The 20,729-nt window shown below is 37.1% G+C and overlaps 3 protein-coding genes across 10 annotated transcripts in view; 1 reads left to right on the top strand and 2 right to left on the bottom strand.

Moving 5' to 3' along the window:
* slx1b (SLX1 homolog B, structure-specific endonuclease subunit) overlaps positions 1-1,024 on the top strand; it is a 2,997-nt gene extending 1,973 nt beyond the window's left edge. For 3 of the 6 annotated variants that reach the window (XM_016529795.1, XM_016529794.1, XM_016529793.1), the window contains exons 4-5: positions 231-551; positions 657-1,021. In XM_016529795.1, coding sequence (XP_016385281.1) covers positions 231-551; positions 657-962 — 627 coding nt within the window. In that variant the 3' untranslated portion in view covers positions 963-1,021. Of the gene's footprint in view, positions 1-230; positions 552-656 lie in introns of all 6 variants that reach the window. The other 3 variants (XM_016529797.1, XM_016529796.1, XM_016529792.1) reach the window with 2 other exon arrangements.
* Positions 1,025-2,642: 1,618 nt separating this feature from the next.
* LOC107721666 (uncharacterized) lies at positions 2,643-14,416 on the bottom strand. The gene is made up of 7 exons (XM_016529798.1): positions 14,312-14,416; positions 14,004-14,122; positions 12,394-12,510; positions 6,777-6,830; positions 6,473-6,619; positions 2,826-2,948; positions 2,643-2,724 (listed from the first exon to the last, which is right to left on the bottom strand). Exons 1-7 carry the CDS (start codon positions 14,316-14,318, stop codon positions 2,686-2,688), a joined length of 606 nt encoding a protein of 201 aa, XP_016385284.1. The 5' UTR covers positions 14,319-14,416; the 3' UTR covers positions 2,643-2,685.
* A 3,900-nt stretch (positions 14,417-18,316) lies between these two features.
* Positions 18,317-20,729, bottom strand: part of sema4f (sema domain, immunoglobulin domain (Ig), transmembrane domain (TM) and short cytoplasmic domain, (semaphorin) 4F) — a 74,350-nt gene continuing 71,937 nt past the window's right edge. For all 3 annotated transcript variants that reach the window (XM_016529789.1, XM_016529791.1, XM_016529790.1), the window contains one exon: positions 18,317-19,558. In XM_016529789.1, coding sequence (XP_016385275.1) covers positions 18,789-19,558 — 770 coding nt within the window. In that variant the 3' untranslated portion in view covers positions 18,317-18,788. The remainder of the gene's footprint in view (positions 19,559-20,729) is intronic.

Below are 20,729 nucleotides of genomic sequence, written 5' to 3'. Positions count from 1 at the left end.
AAAAAAAAAAAATGTTGACCCATACAATGTATTTTTGGCTATTGCTACAAATATAACCGTGCTACTTATGACTGGTTATGTGGTCCAGGGTCACATATAAGAATGATAAAAAGATCATGGAAATGACAAATTCGACAGTAAAACATCCAGACTTATTACAATAATTAAAATTGTGAGGTGGAAATATTCAGTTGGTTTTACTTGTCCTCTGTTTGTCTTTCATCCGTTAGTTTGAGTGGGCTTGGCAACATCCACACATTTCTCGTCGACTGTCCCATGTTGCCCGGCGCAGCCGTAAAGAGTCCAGTTTGCAATTCCACTGGCGTGTGGTGTCAAACATGCTGCGAGTGGCGCCGTGGAGTCGACTTCCCCTCACTGTGCGCTGGTTAAAGCAGGAGTACCGAATGGACTTTGCTCCTGAACTGCAGCCTCCTCTGCACATTCCTCTAACATTTGGCTGTGTTCGTGCTAAGACAAAACCCCAGCAGGAGTGCAAGGAACAAGATGAGAGACAGGTGGAGCGGTGTGTGTTATGTGGGGTGTTTGTTAAGGTTAGTTCCACTCTGCTTTCAAAGTAGTTATGAGAAACCAGCTCAAGACATTGCAGAAATAACTGAGCCTCAGTTGTTTTGGGTTTTGCTTTTTTGTGATTTCAGGCTATGGGTAGACTATCTTGTTTCCACCCTTCCTGTCAAATGGTTAGTCATCTGATTTGCCTGGCTAAACACTTTCTGAAAGCAGACCCTTCCCACCTACTTCCTGTGGAGGGAAAGTGTCCTGGCTGTCATCACTCGGTGCTGTGGGGGAGTTTGATACGCCATAAAAATGGCTGTTATGGTGATTTGGAAGAAATTTCCTCATCCTCATCTCAGGTTGACATTGATATGATTTCTCCTATGTTGTATCATAATTTATTATGTGTTGCCAATAAATTCTACAATTTTAATTCATTTAAATCTTAACATGTATTTAACCAGATAGTTATTAGAGGATTTTTATATTTCACAAAGATGTCATATATAGATGGTGGTGCAGCTAAAGTTTAAAAAAACCAGCTCAAGACATTGCAGAAATAACTGAGCCTCAGTTGTTTTGGGTTTTGCTTTTTTGTGATTTCAGGCTATGGGTAGACTATCTTGTTTCCACCCTTCCTGTCAAATGGTTAGTCATCTGATTTGCCTGGCTAAACACTTTCTGAAAGCAGACCCTTCCCACCTACTTCCTGTGGAGGGAAAGTGTCCTGGCTGTCATCACTCGGTGCTGTGGGGGAGTTTGATACGCCATAAAAATGGCTGTTATGGTGATTTGGAAGAAATTTCCTCATCCTCATCTCAGGTTGACATTGATATGATTTCTCCTATGTTGTATCATAATTTATTATGTGTTGCCAATAAATTCTACAATTTTAATTCATTTAAATCTTAACATGTATTTAACCAGATAGTTATTAGAGGATTTTTATATTTCACAAAGATGTCATATATAGATGGTGGTGCAGCTAAAGTTAAAAAAAAAAAAAGTAGTTAGAGTCGGAGAATGGTGTAGTTTTTAGTGAGACAAGTTAAAGAACTGATGTCTCAGTTATTTTATTGAATAACAAAATAACTGTTTTTATTCATTTAAACAGAGTCATTGGACAGATGAACTACAGTTGTGAAGACGGTGTCATACAGCTGTTTCTGTTTTAAGAAGTATTCATTGGATTGGAGTGTCTGACCTGACAGACTGACTGCTCATTAAGGCCAAGGCATCTTTATATCCTTAGACATGTAGAATTATCAAGGATATACAGAATAAGATGAGTCTTCAGACATATTTTAAAATAAGATAAAAAATATTTTAATTCTGCAGTAATACATGTTTGAACATTGTGTAAGCTCAGTCAAGACAAGAATAATTACTGGATAGTGTGTGTTTTTAAAACAACTGTGGTTTTAAATAAATGTAAATGTGATTATTTTGTATCTGAAATCATGTGTGGATATTTATTGAACAATAAATCAGTGTACTTTGTTTTAGTGTTTTTTGTGACGCATTAATTTTGCCCTATTGGTGCAATTTGGTTGTAAAGTAATGTCGACTTACTACTCACAAATTTTCTATTTGCATGTTTAAACAGGATGGAAACAGATGACCATTAGAAAGAATCTAGAAACAGTGAGGATGACTATAGCTGCAATGAATACTGGCTGAATTCCTTGAAAAATGAAAGCATTGCAGCTCAATAGCATTTTCAATATTGCTCTGTTTAATTAAGTGGTTCGACAGTCAATAGAGTGAATTTGAAGTGGGACTTTATGTGCAAACAATGTGGGATGTTTGAGAACAGTCATTATAGCAGTTCTCAGTCATTATCATTTTTGCAAAACTGTTCAGTGCCACGGGTTGGACAGAAATTACACACTGCAGCACCGAGGCTACACTGGTTGTGCCCACTATTTAGATTATGGAAAAGAAAGTTAATGCAAATCACATGATTAAATGTGATGGGATATTAGAAACATGTTGTTAAACTAAATGTGTAAAATAAAATATTGAGTTTAAATTCACAGTAATTCATAGATATACCTAAAAATGTATAAAACTGATCATTCAATTTTGATACACGTGTTGAACGAACAGCTGTTATATAGATGTATGTGGATATAGCTCCTGGCTCTGAACAACTCATCACTAAAACTGTCCTCACTGAGGATCTGGAGGTCCGTTAACCGTGATTACTGGCTGAAAGAGAGTACAGACAGATGGACTTGTTGTCATATCCTCCAAAACAGCATTTTATAGCATGAGCTACAGCTAGCATTACAGTTTGCGTGGGTTCTTACCACACTAGACACTGGAGAGCAGCACTGAATGACCTTGCAGCAGTATGCAGCTAAAGTGGCAGAAAGGGCAATCTGGACTGCCATCACAAGCTTTTGTAATCCCAGGTAATTTCCAAAGCCAGTCTGTGGGTAAAACATCAAAAAGACAGCAATATTTGACGTGTCAGTTGTTCTCACCTTGACATGTTTTTATCTTTTAATATCTTGATTGAAGCAGTAAGTGTGGACTAAGAGAAACAACGTTCAGATCTACAGATTATACAGTATTGCACTTTATATAATACAGCTTTACAGCCATAAAGAGGAAAATAATGATCCCCCCCCCCACACCACACCACACCACAGTAGTAAACAGTCATTATTCAGCTGAGAAATCACTTCATTGTTGAACCAGATATTAAAGGGGTCATATGATGCTTTTTTAAAGATCATTATTTTGTGTATTTGGTGTAACAGAATATGTTGACATGCTTTAATGTTCAAAAAACACATTATTTTTCAAATACTGTACATTATTGTAGGTCCTCTATGCCCCGCCTCTCTCAAACGCTTCGTTTTCTACAAAGTCCCTCCTTCCGACAAGCGCAGTCTGCTCTGATTGGCCAGCTGACCCAGTGCATTGTGATTGGCCGAACACCGCAAGCACTCGTCGGAAATGTAACGCCCCTTACCATAATCTCGAGCTTCATCTTTCAAAATAAATGTAAAGACAGTAAATAATGTCATTAGTTTTACCATCAGTTCAAGCCTGAAAGGGGAACAGAGTCGCGTGACAGACACAGTGATGAAGCTGGTATGTGTTTGCAGTACACAAGCCACGGTTAAGACAGCTGACTCCACTTTGATGTGACCCTGTCTCTCTCTGTCTCTCTCCCCCTCTCACACACACGATGCGCAAAACTCCGCATTTGAACAGTCAATAGCAAATACTTAAACTAATAACAAAACAGTAGCTGATTCTGAATTACCTCCTCTCCTAGGTTCACGAAACGGTCGTCCATAAAATGCATTGCTGTTCTGTTGTAAGTAATCTTAAAGATTCCTAAATGCATCTACTTTCGGAAGGCCAAATAAAGTGCTTTTGCTTTCGCCTAGAAACACACAGCGTCTCCCTGACATGGCTGCTTCAACACTAACTGCGGTTACTGAAACCACGCCTTCTTTCTTTGCTTGCACATTTGGGCGGCATTATGCTAATATTTCCACATAGTGACCTAGATATGTGGGGGCGTGTTAGAACGAGCCGTTTTAGGGGGACGTGGCAGAGTCTTAACTTTGATAAAGAATATCTCTTTGGATTTGAGACTTTAGTCTTTGCAACTTCAAGGATCTTATCTATGCACAATCAGCTTGTAACACTCCAAAGAGAAAGGAAAACTTGAAATCGCATCATATGACCCCTTTAAACTAATAACAAAACAGTAGCTGATTCTGAATTACCTCCTCTCCTAGGTTCACGAAACGGTCGTCCATAAAATGCATTGCTGTTCTGTTGTAAGTAATCTTAAAGATTCCTAAATGCATCTACTTTCGGAAGGCCAAATAAAGTGCTTTTGCTTTCGCCTAGAAACACACAGCGTCTCCCTGACATGGCTGCTTCAACACTAACTGCGGTTACTGAAACCACGCCTTCTTTCTTTGCTTGCACATTTGGGCGGCATTATGCTAATATTTCCACATAGTGACCTAGATATGTGGGGGCGTGTTAGAACGAGCCGTTTTAGGGGGACGTGGCAGAGTCTTAACTTTGATAAAGAATATCTCTTTGGATTTGAGACTTTAGTCTTTGCAACTTCAAGGATCTTATCTATGCACAATCAGCTTGTAACACTCCAAAGAGAAAGGAAAACTTGAAATCGCATCATATGACCCCTTTAAACTAATAACAAAACAGTAGCTGATTCTGAATTACCTCCTCTCCTAGGTTCACGAAACGGTCGTCCATAAAATGCATTGCTGTTCTGTTGTAAGTAATCTTAAAGATTCCTAAATGCATCTACTTTCGGAAGGCCAAATAAAGTGCTTTTGCTTTCGCCTAGAAACACACAGCGTCTCCCTGACATGGCTGCTTCAACACTAACTGCGGTTACTGAAACCACGCCTTCTTTCTTTGCTTGCACATTTGGGCGGCATTATGCTAATATTTCCACATAGTGACCTAGATATGTGGGGGCGTGTTAGAACGAGCCGTTTTAGGGGGACGTGGCAGAGTCTTAACTTTGATAAAGAATATCTCTTTGGATTTGAGACTTTAGTCTTTGCAACTTCAAGGATCTTATCTATGCACAATCAGCTTGTAACACTCCAAAGAGAAAGGAAAACTTGAAATCGCATCATATGACCCCTTTAAACTAATAACAAAACAGTAGCTGATTCTGAATTACCTCCTCTCCTAGGTTCACGAAACGGTCGTCCATAAAATGCATTGCTGTTCTGTTGTAAGTAATCTTAAAGATTCCTAAATGCATCTACTTTCGGAAGGCCAAATAAAGTGCTTTTGCTTTCGCCTAGAAACACACAGCGTCTCCCTGACATGGCTGCTTCAACACTAACTGCGGTTACTGAAACCACGCCTTCTTTCTTTGCTTGCACATTTGGGCGGCATTATGCTAATATTTCCACATAGTGACCTAGATATGTGGGGGCGTGTTAGAACGAGCCGTTTTAGGGGGACGTGGCAGAGTCTTAACTTTGATAAAGAATATCTCTTTGGATTTGAGACTTTAGTCTTTGCAACTTCAAGGATCTTATCTATGCACAATCAGCTTGTAACACTCCAAAGAGAAAGGAAAACTTGAAATCGCATCATATGACCCCTTTAAACTAATAACAAAACAGTAGCTGATTCTGAATTACCTCCTCTCCTAGGTTCACGAAACGGTCGTCCATAAAATGCATTGCTGTTCTGTTGTAAGTAATCTTAAAGATTCCTAAATGCATCTACTTTCGGAAGGCCAAATAAAGTGCTTTTGCTTTCGCCTAGAAACACACAGCGTCTCCCTGACATGGCTGCTTCAACACTAACTGCGGTTACTGAAACCACGCCTTCTTTCTTTGCTTGCACATTTGGGCGGCATTATGCTAATATTTCCACATAGTGACCTAGATATGTGGGGGCGTGTTAGAACGAGCCGTTTTAGGGGGACGTGGCAGAGTCTTAACTTTGATAAAGAATATCTCTTTGGATTTGAGACTTTAGTCTTTGCAACTTCAAGGATCTTATCTATGCACAATCAGCTTGTAACACTCCAAAGAGAAAGGAAAACTTGAAATCGCATCATATGACCCCTTTAACTTCAGTGTTGCCAAGTCTGCGGTTTTCCCCTGGAATTGGCCTACTTTAACACTGTTGCCGCGGGTTGTTTTACGTTTTCCGCGGGTTTAAGCAACCCCGATAACGTGATATTTAGCACCTAAAATGCGAATTTTACCAGGGAAACGCCACCAAAAACGTGTATTTTACCCCACCGGAATGCGATTTTACCGGGGGATCCCTCTCGAAACGTGATTGGGCTAGTTTTGAGTAGTAATTGGGTGGTTTTGTTGTGAAAACCTGGCAACCCTGATTAACTTTGCCAACCAACCATGGTCTCCCCTACCTAGAATGCCATATCAGAATTGTTACGGTAAACGTGTTTCTGACTTACGCTTAAATTGTTGCATGTTGTCTTTTGGGAGGACTCTACTTCATGCACCCAACAGTGATATATGGAAGGGAAAACAATTAAGTGCAGGAATATGGAGATCACAGAGGCCGTACAGGCCACCACTTGCATTCCTAAACAAGCCTTTAGCTGAAACAAAAACACATACAAAATTACAGGCTATGTTTGGTGACCAAAAGGTAATTTCTCTTTATTAAATTATAGTAGTTTTAAATGCACAAAAATTAAATAAATGGCTTATAACGAATACATGTGTCTTTCAAAGGATTAAGATCTGAAAACTTACAGTTGGGAGGTGAAGATTCTGTGCAGCTATTGCCAGACTTCCTGCAATAATGATCTATAAAAGGGGAAGATCAAGACATATTATACGCAGTACCTTCAGAAATAATTTAGATTTCAGCCCTCTACGTTTCTCACTTATTGGACATATTAAGATTTCAGAATGGATCTATTTACTGACTGATCTGCTGTATTTGACATGATTTAGAAAAGCACATGTCTATATAATATGTGATTGTGGTGTAGTTTGTAAACTATGTTTAGCTTTTTGCTAGTGGCGATTCTATGTAGCCTTCAAAATTTATAAAATTTGTGTTCATTTTCGAAGATTATCATGAAGAAAATGTATAAGAATCATAAACTTTGTTAGTCACAGAGCTTATTTTCGGCATGCATCCAAAAGACAATGGAAAATCCTAATGGGTTTCTTTGTCGAGGGAGATATGGGGTGATGCTAACTTCTGGGTTATCCTGCAGTAATACATCATCACTGCAGCACTCTACAGGGCTTGACAGTCGGGATTGATCAATGGCCAGGGGCCCTTGTGAAAGACAGTTGATGTCTACAGATATAAACAAATACAAACAAAATTCAGGAATGAGTGCAATTGACAATGAAAGGTGAAGAGCCTAACATTAAACTGATTAATCCCACCTAAATTAAAGTTTTAAAATATACTTTTATATTGCAATAATTTCACATTCATTCTTCAAATTAATGTAGAAACAACATAAAGATAGTAGATTTTTAATATTTGTTTAATGGCATCTTTTTTATCACTGAAGGAGAGTATCACTGATACAAATGCTACTGATGTCTCTAGGAAATCGTTTTTTCCCCTAGTATTTAACCATTGAATATAGCCATTAAGCATTACAGTCTAATTGAGAGCTATCAATTTTAACATTTATTAGACTTAAAAAAAAAAAAATAACATCTTCTATTTTCAGTGAATTTAAAACAATCTTCACATAAACCCATTATAATAAATGTCATATTTACCCGTGCCCAGTTATCAAACACTAAATTCTAAATTAAATATAGATGAATCCTTAAAGCTACAAAAGTTATTAATTTCCTCTTTTTCTTTTGTTCTTTGATTAACAGACATCACAGCAGCTGGGTTATTAGGTTACTTGACTGTAATTACTTTAAGAGCTGCCGCTGCTGAACGAGGCACGGATCTGACATGCACACTCGTAGTTTCATTCGCACGTTAATATGAAATGATACAGCTACGAGCACAGTATAAAGGCTGACAGAAGAGGAAAATTTGTTTTATGACATCTGGTCTGACAACATCTCATCTGACCGCAGTTCACTGTTGTTCTACTGAAGCTCCTCGTCACCTGTACCATTTCCGCACTTGTTTGGCTAGCGCCTGTTCTGACAATTCTTGTCAAGAAAAAAGAGACAGAAGCAGCAGTTGTGAGTGGGATGGCCAACCCCAGCTCCGCCCCTGCTTGAAATATTTTTAACACGTTAAACTAAAAAAAAGTAATCACCTGCATTAACAGGCTAATTTTGATCATAATAAAGACAAAAATGCCAAAAATACTTTTTTTTTTAAAGATTTATTTTTGGCATTTTTGCCTTTATTACGATAGGACAGATCAGAACTGACAGGAAGTGGGAGAGAGATATTTTTAGGTCGGGTACAATCTGCACTCTAAAAAGTGCTGGGTTAAAAAATAACCCAACCTTAACCCAGCTGCTGGGTAACTATGGGACAGAACACGCGCTGGGTTGTTTTGACCCAAGTGCTGGGTTTAACCATTTCACCCAGAATGCTGGGTTGTTTATTTGACCCAACCAGTGGGTAAGGTTAACTGTGTTGCTGGGTTAAACATTACCTAAACATTGGGTTATTTGTTGTCTTATTGCCTTGCTACCTTTATATTTACCAATATTACCAATAATAATAAACAACGATCACAAAGGAATGCAAAATTATTATTATTATTATTCTGTAATACTACTCAACAAAAAATGCTACTGTAAATATCAATTTAATGAGTTTTCACATTTCTTTTTAAAACAATTTTTGAATGGATGCTGTCACACATTTCATCCAACCCTTACAGACACAAATAAAACAAGTTTTTGTAGATCAGTTTCTTTAAAACACAAAACTGTGTAAACTAGGCACTGTAGATTCCTATTCTTTGTCAACACTGCATCATCAGAACACTCAAAAATGTATTATTGCCACACGAGAATCAGTCCAAATATTGTGTCATTAAAACTAATCCAAACAAAGAGTCCTACAACAGACAATACATGTGACACAAAATATGAAACATGTTACAGGTGGCCAGAAAAAAACTGTTGCCCTGATGATATACTGCATGCTGGAGAAATTCTCAGGTAGGAAGACACTGCTTAGTGTAGTTAACAAAGCACAAAAAAAGGAAAAAAGAAATCAACAGAAAAAAGACTTGAAGCAAAGGTCAACAGCCTGAAGTAATGAGTCCGTTTCAATGGCATTATAGCCCGAAACAATGACGAAGGTCTGGGATGTCGTTGTCTTGTCCTCAAGGCACAAAATGTGCAGGAATGCATCACTGGTCTCTGCATTTTGCAAATATTCCACCATGTTGGTCCCCACCTGTTAATTATACGACACTTAGTCTTGCAACATAACTAACAAGTTAAGTGTATTTTATGGAAATCATATATAATCATATACAGTTGAGGTCAAGCGTTTACATCCCCCTTTCAGAATCCGCAAAATGTTAATTATTTTACCAAAGTAAGAGGACTCATACAAAATGCATGTTATTGTTTATTTAGTACTGACCTGAATAAGAATGTTTACATATAGTCCACAAGAGAAAATAATAGTTGGTTTTATAAAAATGACCCCGTTCAAAAGTTTACATGCTTTTACATACATGATTCTTAATACTGTGTTGATATCTGAATAATCCACAGCTGTTTTTTGTTTAGTGATAGTTGTTCACGAGTCCTTTGTTTGTCCTGAACAGTTAAACTGCCCGCTGTTCTTTTGAAAAAAATATGCCATTAAAAGATCAATTTTAGAACGAAATGGTCTAATTCTGACAAAACATTACAAAGCCATACAGTACGCAGACAGTAACTGAATTTACCCCCGTATTTCTAACGCAGTTCATACCATTTCCATGAAGGGTTTAAATAATTTACGCGTGCTCGCTCACGGCAACAGTTCAAATACGCATTAAACAGAGAAATCAGTGTGCTCTTACCACAACTTATTAAAAATAGAGGTAAATAATCATAGCATCATATTAACTTACTTTATAATCTTGCTTGCGATGTGCGTGACTGTCTGACGACGAGACAAGTGAAGAATCCAGAAAGTTCGATGAAGAGGAAAAATAAATAAACCTGTTGGGTCAAAATAACCCAACTCAGCTGTTCAGTGGTGAAAGAACCCCTTACAGTCCATTTGACCCAGCATGAGCAACCCAACTGTGTGTTTACATTACCTCAAACAACCCAGAATTATGACCCAGCACAATTAACCCAAAAATGTGTTTACAGAAATAACCCAGCACTTTTTAGAGTGTGCAATCTCTGACCCAGTTTGTTTGCTCACTTCCATGGCTGCAGTACTTTGCATTTTCTGCCAACTGGCAACCCCCGGTGTCGAAATATACTGGGCAAGTTGGCAGTGGGCGGAATCACACAGTGAAAAACACTCTAAAAATGCTGGGTTGTTTCAACCCAACTTTGGGTCAAATATGGACTAACCCAGCTGTTGGGTAAAAAATTTTAATTACATTTTTAACACAAAAGTTGGGTTAGTCCGGTTGTTTCAACCCAACTTTGGGTCAAATATGGACTAACCCAGCTGTTGGGTAAAAAATTTTAATTACATTTTTAACACAAAGGTTGGGTTAGTCCATCTTTGACCCAAAGTTGGGTTGAAACAACCCAGCATTTTTTAAAGTGTATTTTTATGATTTAGTACGGTCAAAAAATTACATACAGCACCTTAATGTTAATCAAACAACAACAACAAAAATTGCAACTTTAATAAGGATTAACCTATATTTATTTTATACAGAGAAGACTATGCTTTGTTACTTTATTATTAAAATTTAATTTCATGTTCCTGTGGCTCAGTGGTAGAGCATTGCGTTAGCAGTGCAAAAAGTTGTGGGTTCGATTCCCAGAGAACACACATACTGGTAAAAAATGTGTAGCCTGAATGCACTGTAAGTTGCTTTGGATAAAAGCATCTGCTAAATGCATTAATTAATTTCTGTACCTTGTTAGGCACTGTTTATCTCTTTGTTGTATTTATTTGTGCTGGTTTTGTGCTTACTTGTCTGTAGTAATGTTTTAGCTTTATACATTGTTATTTAATGATTTAGCAGACACTTTTATCCAAAGCGACTTACAAATGAGGACAATAGAAGCAATCAATTGCTGTGGCTAGTGCCGGTAGGTTTTATGCACAGAAATATAATAGATAGTGCTAGTGTTAGGGTCAAGTTTTTTTGTTGTTGTTGTTGTTCTTGTTTTTTTAATTAATAAAATGAAAGTATATAGAATAGAATAGAAGAGAATAGAATTGAATAGAGTGTGCTAATGTTAGAGGGTCAAGTTTTTTCTCTATATAATAAATAAAAGAAAAATAAGCAGATAAAATAGAAATAGAATAGAGTGTTAGAGTGTCAAGTTTTTTTATAATAAAAAGAAAACAAGTAGATAGAAAAGAAATAGAATAGACAGTTTTAATAGTAGTTATATATTATATTATACTTTTATATTAGTTAGGCTAATACTTTTTGCTGCGGTATTGAAATTGGAATTGAGAATTGTGTAATTTCACTGGAATCTAAAAATTTGTTGTCAAAAACCTATTCATTAGAATACAAGGTTACAGGGGTCAAATACAATGAAAAAAAAGAACTTATTTGTTTGTTTGTGGGGGGCCATGCAGTGAAAAAAATTGGCAGGCAAGTAAAAATGTGAACCACTCTGTTTTTGCAGTAGCTCTGTAGTATAACTTGTTGAAGAGTAATTAGCTGGTGAAGTGGATTTACTTATTGTAGAGTTAATGAAAATGATCATGAGCATTGTAATGTTCGAAGCAAATGTCATAACAAATGTCAGTAGACCAGTAAGTTTTTGAAACGAACGGTCCATTCACGGATTTGTACGATTTTATGTTCACACTGTGGAAATACAAATGGAACACAGAAGACAAGAAGTGCAGTGCTGAAAGGGGGCAGAGCTACATAAGGTTTATAGCTGACTAACAGGCATTTCAAAGATGGCTGCCAAGTGAAATGACTTGCCTTAAAGGGACTGTGGTGTGCTATTAATTTAGTTATTCAATTACATGAAAGTCACATGACTTTTTTGATGCACATCAAAGAATTTATTTAATAAAAGTGTTCCCCTATGTGCATGTTTTGTTTTCTAGTCGGATAAAAAAAAATATTATCTGACTCAATTGAGCACACTTGTTTATGTATTTTTAAAATGTATGCACACCTTGGAGTTTCCATCTTGTGTTTTTATACGATATTCCAAAATTTGCATGAAAATACGTGGATGGAAACACAGCTAATGTCAAATAAACAAAACTATCTTATCGTTAAATGTGAAGTGTAGGCCTACTTACGATCATCGAGGCGGTGCAACCAGTGACCATGTCCACATCTGTATACATGGCCATGCTGTTCACATAGAACACCACAACCATAAATGTGAAAAAGACAGCGAACGCAATTTGCGTTACCTGTAATAAACCACAAAGCCCTTACAATAATTAACCATGGTTTTACAGCATTAACCACCCCTGTTGGGAAAAAAAGAAGAAGAAGAAAAGAAACCATCACAGAATTTGCAATGATTTTACTGGTTATAATGGGAATAGTATTGGTTTTAATGGGAACTGTAATGGTCCCTGTGGGTCTGTACTGGTAATTTGTTGCCTTCTATTTGTGCCTTCTAACACCACTAAATCCTAATGGAACATGTCCCAAAACACACTACAATCTGAAACCATTTTTTAAATGTTTTTAATGGTTGATGGTTTGTAATGTTTGTAATGGTATTTGTAGTGGAAACCATTAGAATTTATGTGATGGTTTCTTTTTTGAGAAGGGACAGTTCTGTTAGCCTATGGCATTTGTGCACAAATGTACAGTTGTTTTTACTAAACCATGATATTTGTAATTAAACCATTGTTATAAAAAATATATACACTGCCTTTCAAAAGTTTGGGATCATTTTTTTTTTTTGATGTTTTAAGTTCTTTTATGCTCACTTAGGCAGCATTTATTTGATCAAAAATACAGAAAAAAACAGTAATATTGCAAAATATTATTACAATTTAAAATAACTATTTTCTATATTAATATACTTTAAAATATAATTTCTTCCTCTGATGCTAAACTGAGTTTTGATCAGCCATTACTCCAGCCATTTCTCCAGTCTTCAGTGTCATATGATCATTCAGAAATCATTCCAATATGCTGATTTATTATATGTGTTGGAAACATTTCTGCAGCTTAATATTTTTGGAACCTGTGATACCTTTTTCAGGATTCTTTGACGAATAAAAGGTTAAAAAGAACAGCATTTATTCAAAACACAAATCATATCTAACAATATAAGATTCTAACAATTTGCTTTTTTTCAATTTATAATAAAATATGAATTTCTTTAAAAACAAAACTGACTACAAACTTTTGAACAGTAGTGAATATATTGTTACAAAAGAATAAATGCTGTTCTTTTAAAGTTTGTATTCATCAAAGATCTTGAATAAAGTAATATAGTATCACAGGTTACAAAAAAATATTAGGCAGCACAACTTTTTTTCCAATAGCCTAAATCAGCATATAAGAATGATTTCTGAATGACCATGGGACACTGAAGACTGGAGTAATGATGCTGAAAATTGAGCTTTGCATCACAGGAATAAGTTACATTTTAAAATATATTCACATACAAAAGAGCTATTTTAGACTGTAATATTTCACAATATCATAGTTTTTTTCTGTATTTTTGATCAAATAAATGCAGCCTTGATGAGCACAAGAAACCTCATTAAAAATATTAAAAACCTTACTGATCCCAAACTTCTGAACAGCAGTGTATATAAGCCTAATCAGTTATTCTGTAGTGAATAGTGGTAATTTTCACATCCAGTTAGTAAGCAAAACAAACAAACAAACAAAAAAGTCTGTCAGCATTTGAGCTGTAAAGTGATATAGGTTCACGCACCCCTAGTATTTTGGGTTCAGCCTCCAGGTATTTGAGTGTTTGATTGGGGGTTTTCTGAAAGCGAATGTGCAGAACCTCTCCGGGATTCCGATCTTCTCCAGAATCGATCTGCGGTTCGTCTGTCGACGACAGTTTCATGACTAACGCGATTATAACACTTACATTTTTTTTTTTAAATCGCAAAATGAAGCTGAAATCGCCTCACACATTCAGTTCGATTCAGCTGAGCAGTAACTATAGCCTAAATGTACATTCCTAACAAAATGAAGCGGGAAAATAACTCGAAGTATTATAAAAATTAAACTCACCTTCCATTTTGCTGATCCCCTAATAAGGTTAATTGTTACGAAATACTTTGAAAGTTTAAGAACTCTTTTAGGCTTGTTTTCTCCACTCTTCTGTTTCGGAGTGATTTGGTCCCGCCCCGTTATGAAATCCAGTTCAACATCTGAAAACAGTTAGTCAGCTGACAGCAGACCCAGTACTGAAGAAAAAGACCGAAAAACATGAATAGAGCAGCACTGCTGGCCCATTTGATGCCATAAGGCATATTTGAAAATTCAGCATTAAATAAAAACAATATCTACAGACTCCTTTCGTCTGTCTTATCGTCTCTCAGTTATGTAGTCTAATGAGACAGCACTGGTGTGCAGTCTGATGTCATTTAACATATTTTGTTCTCGATCAAATGAGTTACATCAAGAAAAACAACAGTAGGTCAACTGACCTTTAATTTTGCCCATATTCATCATCTCATTATCTTTGGCAAACATATTATAATTAAATATAAATATCCAAGAAGATTATGACTGTACACCATTGAAATCTCAGAGACAAATGACTTGAACACTGTCACTTATAAAGTTGTTTACTTTTTACAGAAATAAACTAGCAAGTCATTTATATTTTTAACTTGAAATATTTTGGGATGTTTAAAATTAAATAAACAGCAGGCTGTTCTACAAACAATAGCTTACGTGTGTGTGTGTGTGTGTGTGTGTGTGTGTGAGTGTGTGTGTGTGTGTGTGTACTTGTTTATGCTACATTGGGGGACCAAATGTCTCCACAATGATAGTAAAACCTGACACTTTTGACAATGTGGGGACCAGCCTGCAGTCCGAGGGGAAAATAAATATTAAAAATAGTAAATGATGTTTATCTGAAAGTGTAAAAATGCAAACTGTTTTTCTGTAAGGGGTAGGTGTACGGTTAGGCTTGGGTTAAGGCAGTGGTTCTCAAACTTTTTACACCAAGTACCACCATTATGACCAACATTAAAATACAGTAGCTTAGTAGGCCTAATTGTTCAGCTACAGCTACGCACAGTTCAAAAACGAGACAGTTTTATTCCTAATAAGAATATTTATTATTGTCGGCCACTTTAAACATTGTAAATACAGTTTGAACATTAACACTGCACTGTGCTTACATACAGGTAAATAAAAAACTTAAATGATTAAATTAAAATGTAGCCTACTGTACCTAAAAGTTAAATAAAAACTGAACTGTACTTAGAAAGTAAAAAAAACTGTACTGTACTTAAATGTAAAGTAAAATATGTACAGTACTTGATAAAAAAAAAAAATTAACAGGCATCATTTAGCGACCTTGCAAACTTTTTAAAAGTGTTTTAACATTAATTTATATTTAATTCAGTGATTCCTCTGCGTACCACACTTTGAGAATTAGTGGGTTAGGGGATAGAAAATATCGTTTGGTCAGTATAAAAGTAATAGAAGTCTATGGAAAGTCCCCACAATTCACAGAAACAAACGTGTGTTTGTGTGTGTGTGTGTTAACATCCGCAATAGTTTTTAACTGTTTAAAAATTATCAAAAAAACACTGTTTTGAGAGGTAGTTTTTATTTTATTCCAAAGAGCATCACAAGGCATTCACACATACAGCCATTCACACAAACACCTTCAATAAATGTTTGAAACACAAATGTCCATTTATCTTCATCATATATAAATTATAAAAATAGAAACTTAGAATACAACATATCTGTACATTAATGATCATACTTCTTTATTTAGAATAAACAACAAAGAACATGTAACACTAAATTATCTGTTATTTTCAATAATATTAACATAAAACCATGTGGACAAGTTTAACTACAACAGATTTACTATGGTACATTGAGACTGAGAGGGTTGAAGGTTTATTTTAAAGGGGTCATATGATGTTGCTAAAAAGAACATTATTTTGTGTATTTGGTAAAATGAAATGTGTTTATGCGGTTTAAGGTTTAAAAAACACATTTTATTTTCCACATACTGTACATTATTGTTTCTCCTCTATGCCACGCCTTCCTGAAACGCGTCGATTTTTACAAAGCTCATCGGTCTGAAAAGCGAGGTGTGCTCTGATTGGCCAGCTATCCAGTGCGTTATGATTGGCCGAATACCTCAAGCGTGTGACGGAAATGTTACGCCCCATACCATATTGTGATGCCCTGTCCGGCCAGAGCGATGATTCAAAAACATTAAAACCCATTATAAACAAGGCATTTGTTGCATCCAGTGGGGACATAAATACGGATTGCAGCGTCAACAATACTACAGCGAGAATAAAAGTTACTCCTTCTTTCTTTGCGTGAACATTTGTGTGGCGTTATGCAAATCTTCCCACAGAGCGACGTAGGTATGTTGGGGCGTGTTAGAACGAGCCGTTTTAGGTAGGCGTGGTTGACTCTTAACTTTTATAAAGAATATCTCTTTGGATTTGAGACTTTAGTCTTTGCAACTTTACAGATCTTCTTTATGCACCAAGAGCTTGTAACACTCCAAAGAGAAAGGAAAAATTTAAATCGCATCATATGACCCCTTTAAACTATCACTATCACCTCAAAAGAAGATCAGGATTTTTAAATGAGGACTTTATGGGGTTGAATGTACCTGTTGTCACTATTTTATTGAGTGCTGACAAAGATTTAGAAGACAAGATATATTGTACATAATCCAGAGTGTTACAGTCACTTTAACATAATGTTACAAATATTTAAAAACAAATACAAAATAAATAAATGGAGAATGTGAGTAGATCCAAGTTATTCTAATGGAATATGGCAGGAAATGGCATTTAAATGTGATCCAACATTTAGGCTGGCAGAGGGACTGTTTGACACTAGGAAGAACCCTACTCTTCTCCCACCCAGACCCTGCCCAACAAGTGGTGAAAAGAGAGAATAAAAAAAGTTTTTAAAGATCTTACTCTCATTTTCTTTTATATTCACAAATATTTACATACTCCTGAAACAGACATCATTGTGGCTACATAAATAGAACACTCTTTGTACTGGGAGTGCTTTAGGTTAACTTGTAGCCCCTGATCATTGTATTACAAATCTGTAGCTCTGTATTCATGGCTACTTTGAATCATGCACTTTACTGGGGATAAATATACCTTCAAATGAGGCACATTCTCTGTCCTTAAAGGGAAACTCAAAACAATCAATAATTATGTATCAATCCTTCACTCTTCATTTCCATTTTGACGATTTCCTTGTAGTTTCAATAGGCATTCAAGCTAAATAATATAAAGCGACATCCATCATCTTGGGGTCCTTTGTCTGTGCAGGTTATTATGAACAGAACATGCTACATCTGGTCCCTATACGGATGGCAGTGGTTTGACTGCTTCTCGTGACACCACAAAACACTGCCAGCCACATTCCAGAGAAGAACAACTCCCTTGCTTTGAATGTGACTGATTGACTTTGCAGCGGTCAAGTAAAGTCCAATTTTCACCATCTACAATCAGTTCACAGTTCTGACATACAGGAGAAGACTGCTAAACAGCGTACACTAACGTCACTGGTAGTTCCTATAGAACTGTTTTAGACCCTACTCTGAAGTAGGAGCTAATTTAGTTCCTCCTAATGGAGTTCCTAGAACTAAAACCGTTCCTAGTTCCTGTGGTGCGAACACGCCAAAAAGCGGGTACTTTCGCCAATAGTTCTAGGAACTATGAAAGGTTCCTCCAGTACGAAAGCCCCTAATCCTTCTCCTACATCAAGGGGCCCAGGGAGCCAGCTCATACTGTATGCTCTGAGGGCCCCTTTATGTTCCTTTCTCTGGTAGGGACCCCACAATCCAGCCCTGCCATAGGCCACAGTACCTTCATTTAGCAGTACTCAAACCGCTTTATCTGTAAGGCAAAAATCACATTTCCAGTATTTCTATCATTCATTCATTATTTGCTGCTGTGAAGCATCAATCACAGAGGGGTTTCATGCTTGAAAGCCCTTTTTGGTGACAAATCAAATTATTTTATTTCAGTAATCAGCCCAGAATTAGCTGATTCTTCCTGGCTTTGTGCTGCTCTGGGCTGCGGAGGGGTCATTTGCCTCTGAAAGTCCTTTTGGACTTTGAATCCTCAAAGAGGAAACAGACCGAGCAACTAAGAACTACACACACACAGATGCACAGACTGTGTATTTCCATGTGGGTGCGCATGGCTTTGAGGATGGTACACAAAAGTGCCCATTCGTCTAAACAAATACATGCAGAAACAGTAGTATAGACACAGATCTACACAGCATGTCATGTACACAGGAATGAATGGACTGGACAGTGATGTAAAGGAGTAGTAGAGGAGCCTCCAACAAATGCAGTTTATTTGTTTGTGTGTTTCTTTGTGCGGTGGCGTATGTTAATCGCTTATTTGGAATGTGTATCAGTTTCTTTGATTGTCTGCTTTCCTCTTGTCCTCCAGCCCTCCGTCTGTGTTTGCGAGCCTTTCACAGAGTGTAGTCTCAAAAATCACGTGTGTGCTGGTCTTTAGATAGAGCTTTCTTCACACTGTGCCAGAGGTGCTCCTCTTAGACAAGGCGTCTTAGAAAAATCCTCCTCCATCTCACTTAGCCCCTCCCCCAATCCTTCCTCCTCCCCATCTGGCCCCGCCCTTTCTCTACCATCCAGCTCCTCTGCTAGGTTCACAGCTGATTCCTGCAGTTTCAGTCCACTGGAGTTAGAATAAATATGCCTGCTGTTGTGCCCAGCCGGGTGCATATTGTGTCCGTGACCGTTCAGTGTCCCGTTCCTTTTCTCGGTTAATGGAACCGCCTCTGACAACAAACTGGCGCTGCTTGGAGATTGCGGTGTGTCTGTAGAAGGAAGCAAGTCCCGCCCCTTTTCCAACGTGGATGATGAGTGCCCGCCCCCTCTCATTCCACCTTGCCGTTTGTAAATGAGAAACAACAGGATGCCACCCAATACAAAACCTACAACGAAAAAAATGATGTGTGAAGCCAGGAAGTGTCGGCCACCTGCAATGGCCACATTCCCCTCCATGCTGGGGTTGTCAAGGGTCAGCTGGTACTCGGCTCTGCGGCAGGGTGGCTGATCTCTGCCTACTTCATCACATAGACACACGTAGGTGCCTAGGCTCTTCTCTGTGACCTGCACCTCCAGGTCATTGTTGTGGCGGCGGGTGTGACTATGTGGAGGATGGTCCCAGTGGCAGGGACGAGGAGACAGTTGCACACAAGAAAGCAGGACACGCAGACCCTTTACAACACGCATTTCAATTACAGGCGGGGAGCAAAGACCTAAAGTTACAGAGAAAAAGTAGATTAGGTCACAATTCATTGTCCTGTCTCTCTCTCTCGACACTATATGGTCACCAAGGCTGAATTTGTGACCCTGGACCACAAAACCAGTCTTATGTTGCACGGGGATATTTGTAGCAATAGCCAAAAATACATTGTATGGGTCAAAATTATCGATTTTTCTTTTATGCCAAAAATCATTAGGATATTAAGTAAAGATCATGTTCCATGAAGATATTTTGTAAATTTCCTACTGTAAATATATCAAAACTTAATTTTTGATTAGTAATATGCATTGCTAAGAACTTAATTTGGACAAATTTAAAGGTGATTTTCTCAATATTCTGATTTTTTTGCACCCTCAGATTCCAGATTTTCGAATAGTTGCATCTCAGCCAAATATTGTCCTATCCTAACAAACCATACATCAATGGGAAGCTTATTTATTCAGCTTTCAGATGATATATAAATCTCAATTTTGAAAAATTTACTCTTAAGATTGGTTTTGTGGTCCAGGGTGACATTTATTGAATTAGAAATGCAATAAAACATTAAAATTGTGAAATTTTATTACAATTTAAAATATATGTTTTCTATTTTAATATATTTTAAAATTATGGCAAAGCTGAATGTTCAGCTTTAAATATACAGTATGTTCATCTTTGCTTGTATTCATAGCCCTAAACAAAGCAAATTATTAAAAAGTATTATCTGGAAAATATCTACTTTGCATTCAGTTAATATCAAATTATTGTCTACCCAATATTACAATATAAGAGACTTTTTTAATTAAAAATTGATATGTACTTTTTACAGTGAATTTCTTAGAGCAGCAAAGATTGCAATAGAACATCTGCATAAAGATACAACACAAACTATTCTTTAAGAATAAAAAGATAAACATTAAAGCATTAAAAGCCGTGCTTGCACAGGTTCTGCACGATCCTCTTCAATAATATCCTCTGCTTCTCAATCGGGCTCAAACTGATAAGATATTAATGACGCCGTTGTTTACAATACAACCGGAGCACATGCTGCTGAGTTGAGGGGCGGGACGTTTAGACGCACACTAGAGGCGGCTTAGCCAATCACAACACACTAGGCTAGCTAACCAATCAGAGCCCATCGCCTATTTCTGAGGGAGGGGCTTCATAAAAGAAGGAAATGATCA

Source organism: Sinocyclocheilus rhinocerous, unplaced genomic scaffold (assembly GCF_001515625.1).
Source record: "Sinocyclocheilus rhinocerous isolate Xijiao unplaced genomic scaffold, SAMN03320098_v1.1 scaffold1382, whole genome shotgun sequence".
NCBI lineage: Eukaryota > Metazoa > Chordata > Actinopteri > Cypriniformes > Cyprinidae > Sinocyclocheilus > Sinocyclocheilus rhinocerous.
Note: the sequence above shows the minus strand (reverse complement) of the source record. Positions and strands in the feature narration are given on the sequence as shown.